At 35.1% G+C, this 18176-nt stretch overlaps 4 protein-coding genes across 4 annotated transcripts; all 4 read right to left on the bottom strand.

Moving 5' to 3' along the window:
• Positions 1-25: 25 nt before the first annotated feature.
• LOC25487040 (glutathione S-transferase 3) lies at positions 26-1804 on the bottom strand. The gene is made up of 2 exons (XM_013608890.3): positions 1380-1804; positions 26-629 (listed from the first exon to the last, which is right to left on the bottom strand). The coding sequence occupies exons 1-2, from the start codon at positions 1692-1694 to the stop codon at positions 288-290; spliced, it is 657 nt and encodes a 218-aa protein (XP_013464344.1). The 5' UTR covers positions 1695-1804; the 3' UTR covers positions 26-287.
• Positions 1805-5886: 4082 nt separating this feature from the next.
• Positions 5887-6655, bottom strand: LOC112419419 (uncharacterized). Its single transcript, XM_024777079.1, has 2 exons — positions 6646-6655; positions 5887-6245 (listed from the first exon to the last, which is right to left on the bottom strand). Exons 1-2 carry the CDS (start codon positions 6653-6655, stop codon positions 5887-5889), a joined length of 369 nt encoding a protein of 122 aa, XP_024632847.1.
• Positions 6656-11976: 5321 nt separating this feature from the next.
• On the bottom strand, positions 11977-13883 carry LOC25487039 (glutathione S-transferase 3). Its single transcript, XM_013608889.3, has 2 exons — positions 13480-13883; positions 11977-12559 (listed from the first exon to the last, which is right to left on the bottom strand). The coding sequence occupies exons 1-2, from the start codon at positions 13792-13794 to the stop codon at positions 12215-12217; spliced, it is 660 nt and encodes a 219-aa protein (XP_013464343.1). The 5' UTR covers positions 13795-13883; the 3' UTR covers positions 11977-12214.
• Positions 13884-14489: 606 nt separating this feature from the next.
• On the bottom strand, positions 14490-16014 carry LOC25487038 (glutathione S-transferase 3). The gene is made up of 2 exons (XM_013608888.3): positions 15577-16014; positions 14490-15085 (listed from the first exon to the last, which is right to left on the bottom strand). Exons 1-2 carry the CDS (start codon positions 15889-15891, stop codon positions 14741-14743), a joined length of 660 nt encoding a protein of 219 aa, XP_013464342.1. The 5' UTR covers positions 15892-16014; the 3' UTR covers positions 14490-14740.
• Between the last annotated feature and the right edge of the window lie 2162 nt (positions 16015-18176).

Below are 18176 nucleotides of genomic sequence, written 5' to 3'. Positions count from 1 at the left end.
GGACAATGCGCTTCAAGTAACCACGTCTCTAACAACCAAATCATCAAAAACACGTCTCGTACCCTCAACAAATTTACATTTACCATAGGCATGAATCAGTGCATTACATCACTATAATATGAACAAAATTGGCAACTTAAAACAACATTCCTTAACAACATTCACCCTCCAATTTCTAAATGTTATGCCGTAGACACACTCAAGTGTCTAGAACCATTATAAAGTAATCAAAGCTAACAAAACAAATGCAAGAGAAAAGTACAGAAAAACTTATTACAATATCATATTTAATCAAAGCCAAGTGCTTTCTTCATGCTCACAACATAATCATAAACCTTCTTCTCATCAGGAAGTGTTTTTGAAACACTCTCTTTCTCCATGCATCTCTTGACCCAAGCCATGAGTTTAGGACACTCCACTTCAAATTTGAAGTTGCCATAAGTTTCAAAAGTGTAAAACCAGCTGTAAAAAGGGATCAAACCAATATCAAGAAATCCAAAAGTAGCACCACCATAAAAAGTCTTGTCACCCAAGATTTCTTCTAGTGTCTTAAAGATAGAGATCAACTCCTTCTTCCTTTCCTCATGCTCCTCCTCTGAAAGCCACATTGTCCTCCAAGTAGCATACACCTACATTCAAGCCGTGTAGACGTATTTGACTGTTTGCAATATATCAAGACCTTATTTTGATAAACAACTTTTTTTTTTTTTGAAGAAGCTAAATTTGCCCACTTAAATTGACACCGGGAGAATCGAACCTGAGACCTTGAGGAGGAGCACACTCCCAGGTCCCAAACCAATACCACTAGGCCAACCCAAGTGGGTTTATTTTGATAAAAAACTTAATTAAGCATTTGTAGCATAAGCACTTATTATAGAAGTGTTTATGTATATGATATTTCTATAACAAGATAAAATAAAGTCAAACTATTTTCAAAGAAGTTATAAGATGTTTCCATAAACTATATCTTGGAGAGCTTATGGAAATAAGCTGAAAGCAACATATCAGAATCTCATAAGTTGTTTTGGTAAATTATACAAAATAATCTCACGAGTATATATGGCAATAGATAAACTCAAAACCGTCAAACCAAATAAAACTAAGTACTAGAAGATTTAAAAGCTTAGAAATAAGGTACCAAAAAGCAAAGATATATCTCACTTGGCTCTCTTTGCTATACTAAAAGTAAATACATCAACAAGAAAATTCAATTTCAGATGCTAAAAACAAGAGAATGAAATTTAATTTCCAATCTTCTAATCTACAGTAAAAATGGATAATAGCAAATATAAAACACCTAAAAATCAATCTCAAAATTTTGAACAAAACCCACCAAAGTTAAGGATGAAAATCATAGGAAAACAAATAAAAAATGTCACCTTTTTGTCTATATAATCAAACCAAAATCTAGCTTGAGCTCTCTCATACGGATCAGAGGGCATGAATGAAGCTTTATCATTCCAAACTTCATCTATGTACTGCACAATGATTGCAGATTCACAAATGGATTTTCCATTATGGATAAGAACTGGAATCTTCTTGTGAATTGGGTTCATTTCAAGAAGTAAAGGACTCTTATTTCTGAGATTTTCTTCTTTACACTCGTATTTAACACTTTTTTCAGCTAATGCAATCTTAACTCTCATCCCAAACATGCTAAACCATGTATCCAACAGAACCACTTCGTTTGCCATGACTCTTGAAGATCACTAAATCCTATGTTAATTAAATTAAGTTGTCAAGTATGAACTAGTTATAATGTTTAGTCATATGCTAATATTTTAAGTTTGTGATCAACAAATCGAGGAATAAAAATTGAAGGATAGGGATTCCACGCATTAAACGTGGGTTGGCCATCCAGTTGTAAACTCAGTTTTGTACTTTAATTATATAAACTTTTTTTTTGAGTTAGGAATATTTAGTGAGTGTGTATGCTTAGTGTCAATTGAACATAACTTAGTTAATAAAGACATCACATATCATTCTCCCACTTGTTTATTTTAAAGTTAATTATTAGGAAATATACAAGAATGATAAAAGTGAATTCTCATTGATAGAATCATTATTACAGAAGGTAAATATACATGAACTTGAGCTACAATGTAAGCTAGTGTGTTTGTACTCTACTGAATAACTATGTAATACTTATTACTTGTGATACAAGTAAAGAAGGAAAACTATGTAATGTCATCTATATTCTTTTCATTAGGCAATAGCCCCCCACAAGATGGATATTGATAAATGTTTATCTATCCCAACTTGGACAGGAGAATATTGGAAGGCTTGGGAAGCAAAGCTTTAGTGAAAAAAATCAGCCACTTGATCCTGAGAAGGAACTGGGAGCAACTTGAGGATGCATGCTTGAAGTTTTCCCTGATTAGATGACAGTCAATTTCCAAATGCTTAGTGCGTTCATGGAAAATTGGATTGGCTGCTATATGAAGAGCACTCTGATTATCACAGTAGAGTACATGTAATTTAGGACAAGATATGTTGAGATCCTGAAATAAGTATAGAATCCATTGGAGTTCACAGGTAGCAGATGCTAAGGCCCCTTTTGATGAAGACCTAGAAACAATAATTTGTTTCTTAGTTCTCCAAGAAATTAGTGAATTTCCTAAGAAAAAACACTGACCATAAATAGATCTTCTGGTGTCAATACAACCTGCCCAATCTGCATCAGAAAACCCTTGCAGATTGATAGAAGAATTTCTAGGAAAGAACAAACATATTCCTGGACAACCTTTGAGGTATCTTAGAACCCTTAAAGCAGCAACATGATGTGTTTGTGTAGGTTGTGAAAGAAACTGGCTTAGCAGTTGTGTAATGAAGGTAATGTCAGGTCTAGTGGTATTAAGATAAAGTAACCTGCCTACTAGTCTTCTATAAGATTATATATCATCATAAGAAGGACTAGAATCATGGTGAAGTTTGAGAGAAGAATCAGAGGGAGTGGAAACAGGTTTGGAGCCTATAGTTCTTGAATCTTCAAGTAAATATGGGCAGTACTTTCTCTGACATAGAGAAATACCAAGCTTTGAATGTGGCACTTCAATGCCAAGGAAATATTTGAGCTGACCTAAGTCTTTAATTTTGAATGAAGCATCCAAAATAGACTTGATGAGAGTAAACTTAGTGAGGGAGTCACCAGCTAGGATCATATCATCCACATATACTAGAAGAATAGTGAATGAATGAGAAGTTTTCTTGACAAACAGTGAATGATCAGGTGAAGCTTGAACATATTGTTGATGTGAAAGCACAAATATTAATTTCTCATACCACTTTCTGCTAGCATGTTTCAAACCATAAAGGGATTTATTGAGCTTTCATGCTTGGTTTGCTTTGTCAGATTTAATACCAGGAGAGATAATCATATAAACATCTTCATGTAAATCTCTATGAAGGAAAGCATTGTTAACATCAAGTTGATGTAAATTCCAGTTGTGTATTGACGACAAAGCAATGACAAGCCTGACAGTTGTGAGCTTAGCAACAGGAGAGTAAGTGTCAAAAGAGTCAAGTCCCTCAATCTGATTGTAGCCTTTAGCTACCAACCTTGCTTTATATCTCTTAATGGATCCATCAACATGATGTTTTACTTTGTACATCCATCTACAACCATGGGCTTGACATTTGGTGGTAAATCAACAAGTTCTCAGGTACCAGTTTTCTCAAGAGCTTGAAGTTCAACTTGCATGGCTTGTTTTCAACAGTCATGCTTGCTTGCCTCAACATATGATTTTGGTTCGGTGGTAGTGTGAAGAGACATAACAAAAGAAGATGAACTATTAGATAAATTGTGATGTGAAATGTAATGATGTATATGATACGTGGAAGAATGAATATTATTGCATATATAATCTTGTAAGTAAGAAGGAGTGGTGGTTTGTCTGGTGGAATGTCTGGGAATGACAGGAACAACAGGTAAAGGTGGTGGAGATGGGGGGTCAAGATTATGGGAAATAAGGAAAATATCATCTATGATTGCTGGTGATTCAGGAGTATGAGAAGTAGGTATAGGAGTTGTAATATCAGATGAAGGAGATAGTGAAAAATATTCCCAATCAGGTGGTGTGGATGAAGAAGTAAGATGATAGGGAAGAAAATTTTCATGAAAAGTGACATGTCTGGATACAAATATCTCTCTAGAATATAAATCATAAAGGGTGAATCCCTTGTAACCTGATTTGTATCCTAAGAAAAGAGATTTTATAGCTCTGGGTTGTAATTTTGTTCTGTGAGAATGAAGGGTTGAAGCATAGCATAAACATATAAATACTTTGAACAAATTGAGGTTAGGTAACTTGTTATGCAATACAAAATAAGGTGATTGATTATTAAGTACAGGTGTAGGGACTCTATTGGTGAGGAACACAACATGAAGGATATCATAAGACCAGAAGGAAGGAGGGAGTTTGGTTTGGAAAAGTAAGGCTCTACATACCATGTGAAGCATAAAAGTCAGAAAGCATGAATTCAAGACCATTGACAGTTCTAATGAATTTAGGGGTAGTATGAAAGTGTGTTTGAATCATGGTTATGAAGTTTTTGACATGTGTAGACACTCCAGCCTTAGTTTTAAGTAAAATCACCCAAAGAAATCTGTTATGGTCATATATAGTAAGGAAATATTTGTGTCCATGTACAAAAGCAATGAATAATGGACCCCAAATGTCAAGATGAATAAGTTCAAAATTGGTAGAAGCATGATAATTACTAGAAGTAAAAGATAAATGTTTATGTTTAGAAAAATGGCACAAATCACAGACATCTTTATTATTGTTATTGATAATGTTGGGATACAAAAGAGACATAGAGTGAAGTCTTTGGTGAGATAAATGACCAAGTCTAAAGTGCCACAAGGCATTAGATGGAATACTATTGCTAGAATTACATGAACGAGGTAAAACAACATTACAAGATTTATTGGAAAAACTAAAAGACATAGAATTTGAAGTACATGAAGATGGAATGTATTTGTATAAGTCATCCAGTTGCTTAGCCAAACCAATCATCTTAAAAGATAGCGTGTCCTGTATGATGCAATGATCAAGAGTAAAGTGTAAAGAATAGGATAAAGACTCACAACTTAGCAACAGAAATGATATTAAGAGTAAATGTTGGTGAATAAAGAACATGACTGAGATAAAAATTGGAAGTAAAAGAAGCAATACCAGCATAATAACCAAAATGGAATTTCCATTAGGTAAAGAAACATGATCAGGTTTAATTCTATAAAATGAACTGAAACAAGAGAGATAGCAGGGAAATTTGTTCATTAGCTTCTGAATCAAGTAACAAATATGAGGGTTTTGGTATTATACTTGCAGAAGATGACTCATGTGCACAAATACTGGTGGAAATCAAGGGGGTAGCTGCAATGTGGTTAGAAGTAGCTTGGGATGAAGGAACAACCAAGTTAGCTTGTTGTAACAAGGATGCAAGTTGAACTAACCGTTCTTGAGAAAAACCAGTGTTGGAACTTACAGAAGCACCTGCACCAAGAGAGGAGGAGTTACCAGCATCATTCTCTTCATGAGTAGCAACATTAATTCTAGGTTGAGCTTTTTTAATATTGGGATAGCCATGCTTCATATAGCAGAAATTCACAGTGTGGTTGGTACAGTTGTAGAAGGTGCAAAACCTAGCAGGCTTATGTTGAGAAAAACTCTTGCCATGACCTTGAAACTTTCTAGTTTCAGAAGCATTGATTTGAATAGAGGAATCATCAGAAACACTCAAAGAAGAAAGAGAAGCATTGTTGCTTTCTTCTTGAACAACTAATGAATGTTACTTGTTCAATGAGGGAAGAGGGTCAAGGAGCAAAACTTGTATCCTGACAACAGGAAACTGATCATTGAGACCTGTAAGAAACTGCATGATCTAGTCGTCATTCCTATGAGTTTTAGCAACTCTAGAAGCTTCACAACGACATGTGTGAATCCATGAACAACTAGGAATGGGTCTGTGTGAAGCTAATTCTTCCCAAAGTGCCTTCATTTCAGTGAAATAATGCAATATAGATTTAGAACCTTGCTTGAGGTTGTTAATGGTAGAACGCAGATTAGCAATGCGTATACGATCAACCTTAGAAAATCTTTCTTGCAGATCATGCCAAACATCAAAGGCAGTATCATAGAAAACAATAGTTTGAGCAATGAAATCAGAAACAAAATTAGTAAGCCAAGATTGTACCACATGGTTGCATCGTTCCCAAGCTGCGCGGTTCAAATCATCAGAATCTGGAATTGGAATAGAACCATTGATAAACCCTAATTTGTTCTTCGTTCCCAACGAACGTTGAATAGTGCGATTCTAAGCAATGTAGTTCGAACCGATGAGTTTAGTAGTGATAGAAAGTGAATTATGACCTTCACTTGGATGAACAAAAACACAATGAACAACGTGTGAATCAATTACAACGAACAAGAAGAAGATCAAGAAGAAAACAAGAAAAGAGTAAGATTGAAGATAAACTCAATCAAACAAAAAAAAACAGAGATTTCAACAAGAAATGAAGATCAAAGTGCAAAGGAAGATTGCTAGCACCATGAATCAAACAAAGAAACGATCAATGAAGATGATCGGAAGAGAAAGCACAACGGAGAAAAGTGGTTAGAGGTTGTTGAGGATCGTAACTACCTTTCCCCATGGGAGAAGGCGCATGATACCATATTAGAAAATAGACAAGAATGATAAAAGTGAATTCTCATTAATAAAATCATTATTACAGAAGGTATGTATATTGTTGGAAAATACATCAATAATTGATTTTCCTATGTTATTGTTCCCTATGATATTATTTTCTAGTCAAATCTAGAGAATTTCATTGTCATTTTTCCAATGTAACAATTTTCTAGGCTAGTCTAAGAGAACATTAATTGTATTCTCTCTATAAAAACCAGCCTTTGGCTGAGGAATAAATCATAAAAGTATTAACCTATTATCTTTCAATATGGCATCAGAGCTCTTGGTGTTTGGGGGTCTCGCTTCCGCGTAATTATAGGTACTTATGTTGTACCTCTATTACCAAGTATATCATCACTGTGTGTCCGATCACCGGATGCTAATAACTGACCAGACCATCAGAACCAGAACAAAAAACCGAGTCAAACGTCGAAAATCCCGCCGTCGTTCACTGCTACACGCGCCTCCACGCGCTTCTTCTATACCGGCGTGTGAGGTCTATTCGCAGCAACGTTGTCGCCGCGTGCGTACCACGCGCCGCCTTCCAGACTTCCGTTTCTCGCCGTATTACATCAGTTTCTTCATCGGCGCTTTCCTGTTCTATTTGAGCGGTCAAAATTCAGATTGGAGACACTTGGTTTTTTAGTTTTCTTTAATTTACAGTGTTGATTATAGTTTGCCAGCAATTTGGCTTTGGTGGCTGTTTGTTGCTCTCTTCCTTTAAAGATGGCAGAGGTTATTCATGATAAAATGTCAAACAATCCTTGGAGTGATCACTGTAAACGGGAATGGCATACGCGTGAAAATTGTTGGAAGTTCAAAGGCAAACCACCTAACTGGAAGAAGAAAGGTGATTGTGCATTTCAGGCTAGTAATTCTGATCAAGGGCAGCAATCCTCTTCAACTCAGCTTCAACTCACTACGGAACAACTAGACAAGTTGTACAAACTCCTCGAGTCTCCAACTCTTTCTTGCTCTATAGCAACAAAAGGTAATTCTGCTTTTCTTAGTGTCAGTCCCAGTCATACTTGGATAGTAGATTCAGGTGCCTTTGATCACATGACAGGTGAGTCCACTTTGTTTTCTTCATATAGTCCATGTGCAGGTAATCAAAAAATAAAAATTGCAGATGGCTCTTTTTCAGCCGTTGCAGGTAAAGGGTCAGTTGTGTTGTCTCTAGAGTTATCTCTTTAAAATGTTCTTCATGTTCCAAAATTATCATGTAATTTAATGTCTGTCGGTAAATAAGCCGAAGATGCAAATTGTCAAACTAATTTTTTCCGATCTCACTGTGTCTTTCAGGATTTGAACTCGGGGAAGATTATTGGCAGTGCTAAGAAGAGTGGAGGACTCTACTACCTTGACGTTGGATCTGCATCACAACTACCTTCAAAACCAATAAGTTCTTGCTTTGAATCTTTTCTTGTTTTGAATAATAATGATGACGACGTTATGTTGTGGCATTTACGATCAGGTCATCCTAGTTTTCGTTACTTAAAACACTTGTTTCCTAAGTTATTTCATAATAAGAACTTTTCTTTGTTTAAATGTGAAGCATGTGAATTTGCAAAGCATCATCGTTCCCAATTTCCAATACAGCCTTATAAACCATCAAAACCTTTTTCTATTATTCATAGTGATGTTTGGGGCCCTAACCGTACAAGTACACTTTCACTCAAAAAATGGTTTATCACATTTATAGATGACCATTCAAGAGTATGTTGGGTGTACTTGTTAAAGGGGAAATCCGATGTTTGTCAGGTTGTAAAGGATTTTATTACAATGGTGCAAAACCAATTTCAAACAAATATTAAAGTCTTTAGAAGTGATAATGGCAAAGAATATTTTAACACTATTTTGGATGATTTTTTTCTTAAAAATGGGATTGTACATCAAAGTTCATGTCCCAATACTCCTCAACAAAATGGAGTTGCTGAAAGAAAAAATAGGCATTTATTGGAGGTTGCTAGAGCCTTACTTTTCTCAAGTAAAGTACCAAACTACTTGTGGGGCGAAGCTGTTTTAACAGCTGCATATTTAATTAATAGAATGCCTTCCAAAGTTCTCAACTTTCAAACCCCGATTAATACTTTCAAAGAATGTTTTCCTAGTACTCGTGTTTCAACTGGTTTGACATTAAAAATCTTTGGTTGCACGGCCTTTGTTCATGAACATAAAAATGTTGGAAAACTTGAACCACGTGCTATAAAATGTGTTTTTGTTGGATACTCTCCAACCCAAAAGGGATATAAATGTTTTGATCCAAAAAACAAGAAAATGTTTGTCACTATGGACGTTACATTCTTTGAAAATAAACCTTTTTTTGATAACACTCATCTTCAAGGGGGGGATATAAAGGAAGACTCCTTTCAAACTGAGGACATGAGTTTTTCAAATAAATTGTCTTTGCCTGTATCACAAAGTTCTAAGACTTATACTTCTGCACCAATAGAAAATGGACATGATTCTTTATCTGATCCTACTCATGTTATGAGTAAGGAACTTGGTGAATCCGAGCCTACATTTTCTCATGTAGAAAACAATGAGAATCTTGAAGCACTTGATAATGATGATCTAATTGAAATGCCACAAAATAATGAGTCACTTAAAGAGAACAAATTTGAACTAGGAAACAGGATTTGGAAAGAGAAGGTTCTTGTGAAAAAGCACCACAAAGAAAGGGATGAGTCCACATCTCAACACTGTCATGAATCTGAACCGGGGAATGATCAACCTCCTAAGAAAAGGAAAGGCAAGTCTATCTCTGTTTCTGAGAGTCATATTTTGTATCCTGATATAGATGATCATGTTGCCATTAGAAAACCTGTTAGATCTTGCACTAAACACCCTATGTCCAATTTTATATCATATTCAAATTTGTCTTCACCCTTGTCTGCCTTCACCTCAAAATTGTCTAGTGTAGAAATTCCAAAAAATGTATAGGTTGCTCTAGAAATTCCAAAGTGGAGGGAAGCCGTATTTGAGGAGATGAAAGCTCTTGAAAAGAACAAAACCTGGAGTGTCACGACATTACCAGATGACAAGAAGACGGTTGGATGCAAATGGGTGTTCACTGTGAAGTATAATTCAGATGGGTCAATTGAAAGGTACAAGGCTCGCTTGGTGGCTAAGGGATTTACTCAAACCTATGGTATAGACTACTCTGAGACATTTGCTCCAGTTGCAAAATTGAACACCGTCAGAATTCTCTTGTCTCTTGCTGCTAATCTGGATTGGCCTCTACATCAGTTGGATGTTAAGAATGCTTTTCTCAATGGAAATCTAGAAGAAGAGGTATATATGGACATTCCTCCTGGTTTTGAAAAGAAATTTGAATCAAATGTATGCAAACTAAATAAGTCTTTGTATGGATTAAAGCAGTCTCCAAGAGCTTGGTTTGAAAAATTCACTCAATCCATGAAGAAACAAGGGTACATTCAAGGACAGACTGACCACACCTTGTTCACAAAGTTCTCCCACGATGGAAAAATCGCTGTCCTGATTGTTTATGTTGATGATATTGTCCTTACTGGAGATGATACAGTAGAAATGGCAAGAGTAAAAGAGAAATTAGCAGTAGACTTTGAAATTAAGGACTTGGGATCCATGAGATATTTTCTTGGTATGGAGGTTGCACGATCAAAGAAGGGTATTGTGGTTTCATAGCAGAAATACATTTTAGACTTATTAAAAGAAACAGGAATGAGTGGATGTCGTCCAGCAGATACCCCTATGGATCCTAATGTTAAGCTTTGGGGAGAAGGTAGTGTTCTGGTTGATACCGGAAGATACTAGAGATTGGTTAGGAAATTGATTTATTTGTCACACACCAGACCTGATATTGCTTTTTCAGTTAGTGTAGTAAGTCAGTTCATGCATTCTCCTTTCGAGGAACATCTTGAGGCAGTCTATAGGATACTGAGATATTTGAAGGGAAATCCCGGAAAAGGCTTATTTTTTAAGAAGACTAGTGAAAGAAATGTGTCTATCTTCACCGATGCTGATTGGGCAGGTTCAGTCACAGACAGAAGATCAACCTCAGGATATTGTACCTATGTTTGGGGTAATCTTGTGACATGGGGAAGCAAGAAACAAGGAGTTGTAGCAAGAAGTAGTGCAGAAGCTGAGTTCAGAGCTATGGCTCAAGGTATTTGTGAAGGATTATGGATCCATAGAGTTCTAGAAGAACTTAAGATGAAAATTGAGCTTCCATTAAAATTATACTCTGACAGTAAAGCCGCTATTAGCATAGCTCATAACCCAGTTCAACATGATAGAACCAAGCATATTGAGATTGATCGACATTTTATAAAGGAGAAGTTAGATGCTGGAATAATATGTCTACCTTTTGTTACTTCGAGTCAACAAACTGCAGATATCTTGACCAAAAGCTTGGCAAGACCCACCTTTGAGCATTTGATAGACAAGTTGGGCATGATAGATATCTATGCACCAACTTGAGGGGGGGTGCTGGAAAATACATCAGTAATTGATTTTCCTATGTTATTGTTCCCTATGATATTATTTTCTAGTCAAATCTAGAGAATTTCATTGTCATTTTTCCAATGTAACAATTTTCTAGGCTAGTCTAAGAGAACATTAATTGTATTCTCTCTATAAAAACCAGCCTTTGGCTGAGGAATAAATCATAAAAGTATTAACTTATTATCTTTCAATATATATATATATATGAACTTGAGCTACAATGTAAGATAGTGTGTCTCTACTCTAGTGAATAACTATCTAATACTCATTACTTGTGATACAAGTAAAGAAGGAAAGCTATGTAATGTCATCTATATTCTCTTCATTAGGCAATATTAATTTTTTTACTATTAGACTACTTTAACAAAAAGAGTGTGTTTGCTTACCTTTCAAAGAAAGTAGTTTTCAATAGACACTTTAAAACGAAATCATTCTATAGTTTTACTAGCAATGATATGTAACAAAGCTTGCATTTTATTGTTTGGAAAATGTAAGAGGTGAAGTGAGTAATAACTTTTTTATTTAATTCTTCAAAAGCCGTTTCAATTTACTAAACGTGGTCATCGATGGTGATTAACATGGTGGTCAAAATGCTCGTCAACGGTGGTTAAAGTGGTTGTCAATGGTAGTCAAAATGGTGGTCGAAGGTGGTCAAAGTTATAGTCAACAGTGGACAAAGTTGTGTTTAATGATGGTTAAAGTGGTGATCAATGGTGATAAAAAAACGTGAGCCATTGTAGTTAACAGGTGGCATGTTCACTACATTGGAACAACTATAGCAACAATATACATTAAATTGAATTAAAGAAAACAGTTAACAGCCAAATAGTATAAGTAATTTAGTTATAGACCAAATATAAGTGTTCAACTTAAAACAACCATAGTGACATTCAATACTCCTATGTTCCAAATGCCATACTGTAGACACACTCAAGTGTCTAGCAAACCATAGTATAATATCTTATATCTAAGCACATGACACAATAATATCATATTTAACTAGCAAACATTATTAATTTGATTCATTAAGTCCTGATCTCTAATCCAAACCAAGTGATTTCTTCATGCTCACAACAAAATCATACACCTTCATTTGATCAGGAAGAGTTTTTGAAACACTTTCTTTCTCCAAACATCTCTTGGCCCATGCCATAAGCTTAGGACACTCCACTTCCATTTTAAAGTTACCATATGTTTCATAAGCATAAAACCAGCTGTAAAAAGGGATCAAACCAATGTCAAGAAAGCCAAAAGTAGCACCACCGTAGAAAGGCTTGTCACCCAAAGTTTCCTCTAGTGTCTTGAAGATTGAGATCAATTCTTTCTTCCCTTCCTCATGCTCTTCCCCTTTTGAAAGCCACATTTTCCTCCAAGTATCATACACCTACATTCAAAAAACCATTATTTTTTTTTTGTTTTTTTTTGTCTAAGTTTTGTTAGAACTCTAGTATTTTGAATGTATTTCGAGCTTAGGTAGTTGTGCGTCATGAAAGGGTTTGCAGTTTTTCTGTCTTATGAAAATAAGACGAATGCAACATATTAACATGTCATAAATTATTTCAATAAGTTATCTCAAAAAAACTCATAAGTATTTATATTTAATTATTTATAAGGTACATTCAAATAATTTGATCTAAATAAGATTCAATTACTAGGAGATCTTTATGAAGGAAAAGTACTAGGAGATTTAAAAGCTTAGAATAAGGTATCAAAAAATCAAAACAACACCCTAAAAGCACAAAAATTACCAAAAGGCAAAGATATAAAAGTAAATATTTTTTTTTTAACAAATCAAAATAGAATATATTACTTAAATGTTTCATCCCATACAAGGTGTGCTAAAAGTAAATATACTTACAAAGATGCCGTTCAACTTCAAAAGCTTAAAATATGAAATTCAATTTTAACTCTTCTAATCCAGTGTTAATCATGGACAATTAACATATAAAAGCTGAACAATTTTTTTTTTATTTTGAGAGAAATATAAAAGCTGAACATGAATCTCAAAATATTACAGTATAATGAATAAACTAAAGTTAGATGATAGGTTAATTAGAGTTACGAAGTTGGTTAGGTAGTTAGGGAGTTATTTACTCCAACCCACTCCTATAAATATCTCACTATACTGTACCATTTCATTATCTTTTATCATATGAGTTTCTCTGAGTATTTTTCAGATGAATACTCTTATATTTGCTTTTTTACTGATCACTATGATCTTTGTCTTTGAGATTCCATAATTACTGACACAACCCACCAAAATTAAAGATGAAAATAAAAAAGAAAACAAATCAAAGAAGTTACCTTTTTATCAATATAATCAACCCAAAATCTAGCTTGAGCTCTCTCATAAGGATCAGAAGGCATGAATGGAGCTTTATCATTCCAAACCTCATCTATATACTGGACAATAATAGCTGATTCACAAACAGGTTTTCCATTATGAATAAGAACTGGAATTTTCTTATGAATTGGATTCATCTGAAGAAGTATAGGACTTTTATCTCTAAGATTTTCTTCTTTGTACTCATATTGAACTCCCTTTTCAGCTAATGCAATTCTAACCCTCATACCAAACATGCTAACCCATGTATCCAACAAAACTACCTCGTTTGCCATGATTGTAGAGAATCACTAAATCCCAAGTGAAAGTGAATTATAGGTTGTTACTTGTGAACAATATAGAGCATGTTATTTATAAAGTTAGTGGTTTTTTTTACCTAATATTCGAAGGATATAGAATATTCTGAAATGTTCTAGTTGGACAGGGACATTTACTAGACAATCACCGGATCAAGGTTGTGTGCGGTGAGAAGACTCTGACTGAACACATGTAGACCGTCTGATTAAGAGCGGGTTTGGATTTTAAGTTTGGATCATCTGATTTTGATCGAACGGTCTAAATGTGTTGACAGCATGCAGTCAACTGTGTTGAATCCAAATCCACAGTCACCATAGTCAACAAATTGAAACCATAGTATAAAAACAGAATTGAATAATGTTTGTCGCAGTTGCTCGGTGGATCACTTTTATAAATGTTCCACCATGACTCGATATTTAAAATTATCAGAAATTTAAATAATGATGGATAAAATTATTCATAAATAAGAACTCACGACCCTTCTTATATTTATGGTTAAGATGGTGACTTGATTAATGCTGGTTTCATACGAACTACACGTTTATTTTATGTTGTTTTAATCAAATTGATATAGATTAAGTCATTATTTCAATCGTAAACATAAAAAGAACCATCAATATCTACCACTAAAAGACGACGAATGAGTCATTTATAGATCATACAAGTGTTCAACTTCAAATAACCATAGCAACAAATAACAATCATCCCTCCTCAATTTCAAATGTAATATTGTAGACACAATCAAGTGTCTAGCAAACCATAGTACATTGATCAAAGACCACTAAACAAAAGTCAATTACACAAACCTTATTACAATCATATTTTATTCCAAATGTAATATTGTAGACACACTCAAGTGTCTAGCAAACCATATAGAATATTAATCAAATCCAAGTAAATATTTAAAGCTTGCACACAAAGTCTCTAATCCAATCCAAGTGCTTTCTTAATGCTCACAACAAAATCATACACCTTCTTCTGATCAGGAAGAGATTTTGACACACTATCTTTTTCCATGCATCTCTTGGTCCAAGCCATTAGTTTAGGACATTCCGTTTCCATTTTGAAGTTGCCATATGTCTCAAATGCATAGAACCAGCTATAAAAAGGGATCAGACCAATATCAAGAAACCCAAATGTGTCACCACCATAAAAAAGTTTGTCACTCAATGCCCCCTCTAGTGTCTTAAAGATAGAGATCAACTCCATCTTCCCTTCCTCATACTCTTCTCCTTTTGAAAGCCACATTTTCTTCCAAGTGTCATAAACCTACATATACATAATACATTCAAGATCAATACTGAATATTTGTATTGTCCATCATTTAATTTAGGGATAATAGCACTTTAATCCTTGAATATATAGGAAGTAACCACAATAGCCCTTCAATGCATCGAAAATTCAAAATAGTTTCTGATTTTTCACTTTATTAGTAAAAATAGTCTCAAACGTTCAAATAATCCTACGTTGTTGACATTAACTCTATTCATATAAGGATTTATATGACAATAACTAAGTGCAGACAAGATATGATGCACAATCAAAAACTATTTTAAAATTTTGATACATTGAAGAACTTTTTTGAATATAACTTAAGAAGAATCTAACTTCAATTTTTGAATGAATAACTTTACTATACTTATATTTTTGACCGAACTCTAAATTATTATAGTCTCGTCTCATTGAAGGGTTAAAAACAATACAACCCACCAAGATTGATTATGAAATTAAGAGGTTAACAAACCAAATTAAGAAGTTACCTTTTTGTCACTATAATCAACCCAAAATCTAGCTTGAGCTCTCTCATAAGGATCAGAAGGCATGAATGAAGCTTTATCATTCCAAACTTCATCTATGTATTGCACAATAATTGCAGATTCACAAATGGATTTTCCATTATGGATAAGAACTGGAATCTTGTTGTGAATTGGGTTCATTTGAAGAAGTAAAGGACTCTTATTTCTGAGATCTTCTTCTTTGTACTCATATTTAACACTCTTTTCAGCTAATGCAATTCTTGCTCTCATACCAAACATGCTAGCCCATGTATCTAACAGAATTACCTCGTTTGCCATGATTGTAAAAAATCCTAAGTTGCCGAGTGAGAACTGGCTAGTGCTAGTTATTTATGAAGTGGGTCGTTTTCATATTTTTTGACAAAATGTGTGACCATTTTTTGGATAAGATTTGTATGATATAGAAAATTCTGAAATGTACTTTTGTTGGAAACATTTTCTTACAATTTCATAGAAGATGATATTTCTCATCATCTTAGCATTTTCTTTTATAATATATCATATATCACCGAATTTTAGTTCAAAAATATGATGGATGGACCAAACTATCAGATTTAAAAATATGGGGAACCAAATCCGTAAACTAGTGAAAATAAATGACCATATTAAGCCTAAAAAATAATACAAAAATTAGACATTGCCAATTCTATAGGAGGGACAAATTACTCTATGAAATTTGACCCTTAAGTTGATGACGTATCGGATAGAAGTGATGACGGGTCAGTAACAATGCAACCATGAAAAACAAGATTTAAAAATATTTTTTTGGTAAATTAGTCTTTGTCATGTTTATTATTGAAATTCAAATTTTCAGCAAAATTACTCAAATTAATCCATTAATAGTTTGAGCCCTTTAAATCACTCTTTAACGATTTCTACTCCCTCATAGTTTTTTTTTTAAAGAAACTCCCTCATCGTTTTTTTTTTAAACAACAAATTTTATTAAAAACCAGATCCCTGCTCAAGATGAACAGAGACCGGTGATTCATAGAATACAACTAAAGGAGCCGTATATAGGCGGAACACCTGAAAATACACTCCAAACAAAACACCCCTACACCCATAAACATCACCCCCTCTAAAACCGACTCTTCACAAAACGACCCCTGAAAAACAATACCCATAACCAGCTGTCGCCACTACTCATCCCCAGATAAACCCCTCTAAATGAAACACACCATCCGCAACTCCTAAGCCGAGCCACTATTCCATGAATCAATCAGCTTCCACCACCACACAACCTCTGGTCAACCGAAAGAACATCATAACAGCCCAAAAACCAAACATGAACCGAAGAACTGACTATCAATCTCGAATCAAAAGCGATTGGCCACCAGACTTCAAGATCAAACCAGACGGGCACCCCTAACCCCCAGTCCACCAGAGAAACACCGAGCCCGCCAGACAAGAAAGCAGCTAGACACCAACTCCCGATCTCGAAGCAAAAGTAACCGGCCCCGTCAGAATCCAGCACACAACAAGTAAAACAGACAACATGAATTGCGGTGGTGCAAACATCAATCAACATGGAAAACAAGCTCAGCTCAAAGGACATGCAACCTGAACACCTAAGCAACCCAAACAACTTCAAACAAGAGGTAGCGACAACGAATATGGACCTGAATACCAGAGGCAGCCTCTGAAAGGAATCCTCCACAAAAACACGCACATGCACACCTAAGCAACATCAACATCCCCTTTTACCGAATCACCACGTCCACCACACATCACCACCACCACCAACCCTGCATAACCATCACCACGACCAACACTGCAACACCACATATCGGGTTAGAACGACGCCAAACCACCGAAAAAGAAATATGGGCTAATGCACCCAAAAACTAAACAGCAATAACAACACCAAAACCAACATTATGGAACAAAAACAAAACGAAACTAAAACTAGACACAACCAAAAGGATCAGCAAATACAAGAGCAAGATAGCAAGGCTGAAAGTAAACTACACTACCAAACCACCTCTCCAAGAAACAAACAGCAACACAAACTCATGACCAGAGGGAGACGAAACCAAACAACAAAACTTGGGCAGCGACGCCGGTCTGAAGCGGAAACACAACCCCAAATCAAAGAATGGCGTCCGCCAGTGGCAAGAAGAAAGCGACCATTGTCGGAGTAAACAACAACCAAAACCAAAACTCCACAAGAACCCACTAGCACAACCCAAAAAGACCCAAATTTTGAAAGGTACATGAATGACTACTACCGCCATCACGGAGTGTCTACGCACCAAACCCTTTCAAGCAACTTCAGAAAAGCACAAAAACAGCAGACGGACACCAAAACTTCTTAGAGAATCATCGTGAGACAAGATCCACCGAGAGAGAATGATAAGTGCTAGAAAGTTGTATTTTAAGTGATATATTTTAGGCACTTTTGTTACTTGTTTTGCAAGTTATTGAGGGAAAAGCCGAGAAATAAGTGATTATTGCCCTTTTACGCTTTATCTATCTTACTTCACCCATTTGTGCAGGATTCGAACTCAAGATATCAAGCAAAGAGAAGAAAATGGAGAAGAGTACAAAAAGGTAGAAAAATGAGA

The sequence above is a fragment of the Medicago truncatula genome, chromosome 2 (assembly GCF_003473485.1).
Source record: "Medicago truncatula cultivar Jemalong A17 chromosome 2, MtrunA17r5.0-ANR, whole genome shotgun sequence".
NCBI lineage: Eukaryota > Viridiplantae > Streptophyta > Magnoliopsida > Fabales > Fabaceae > Medicago > Medicago truncatula.
The sequence above is the reverse complement of the archived record's forward strand: the minus strand, read 5'-3'. Positions and strand labels throughout refer to the sequence as shown.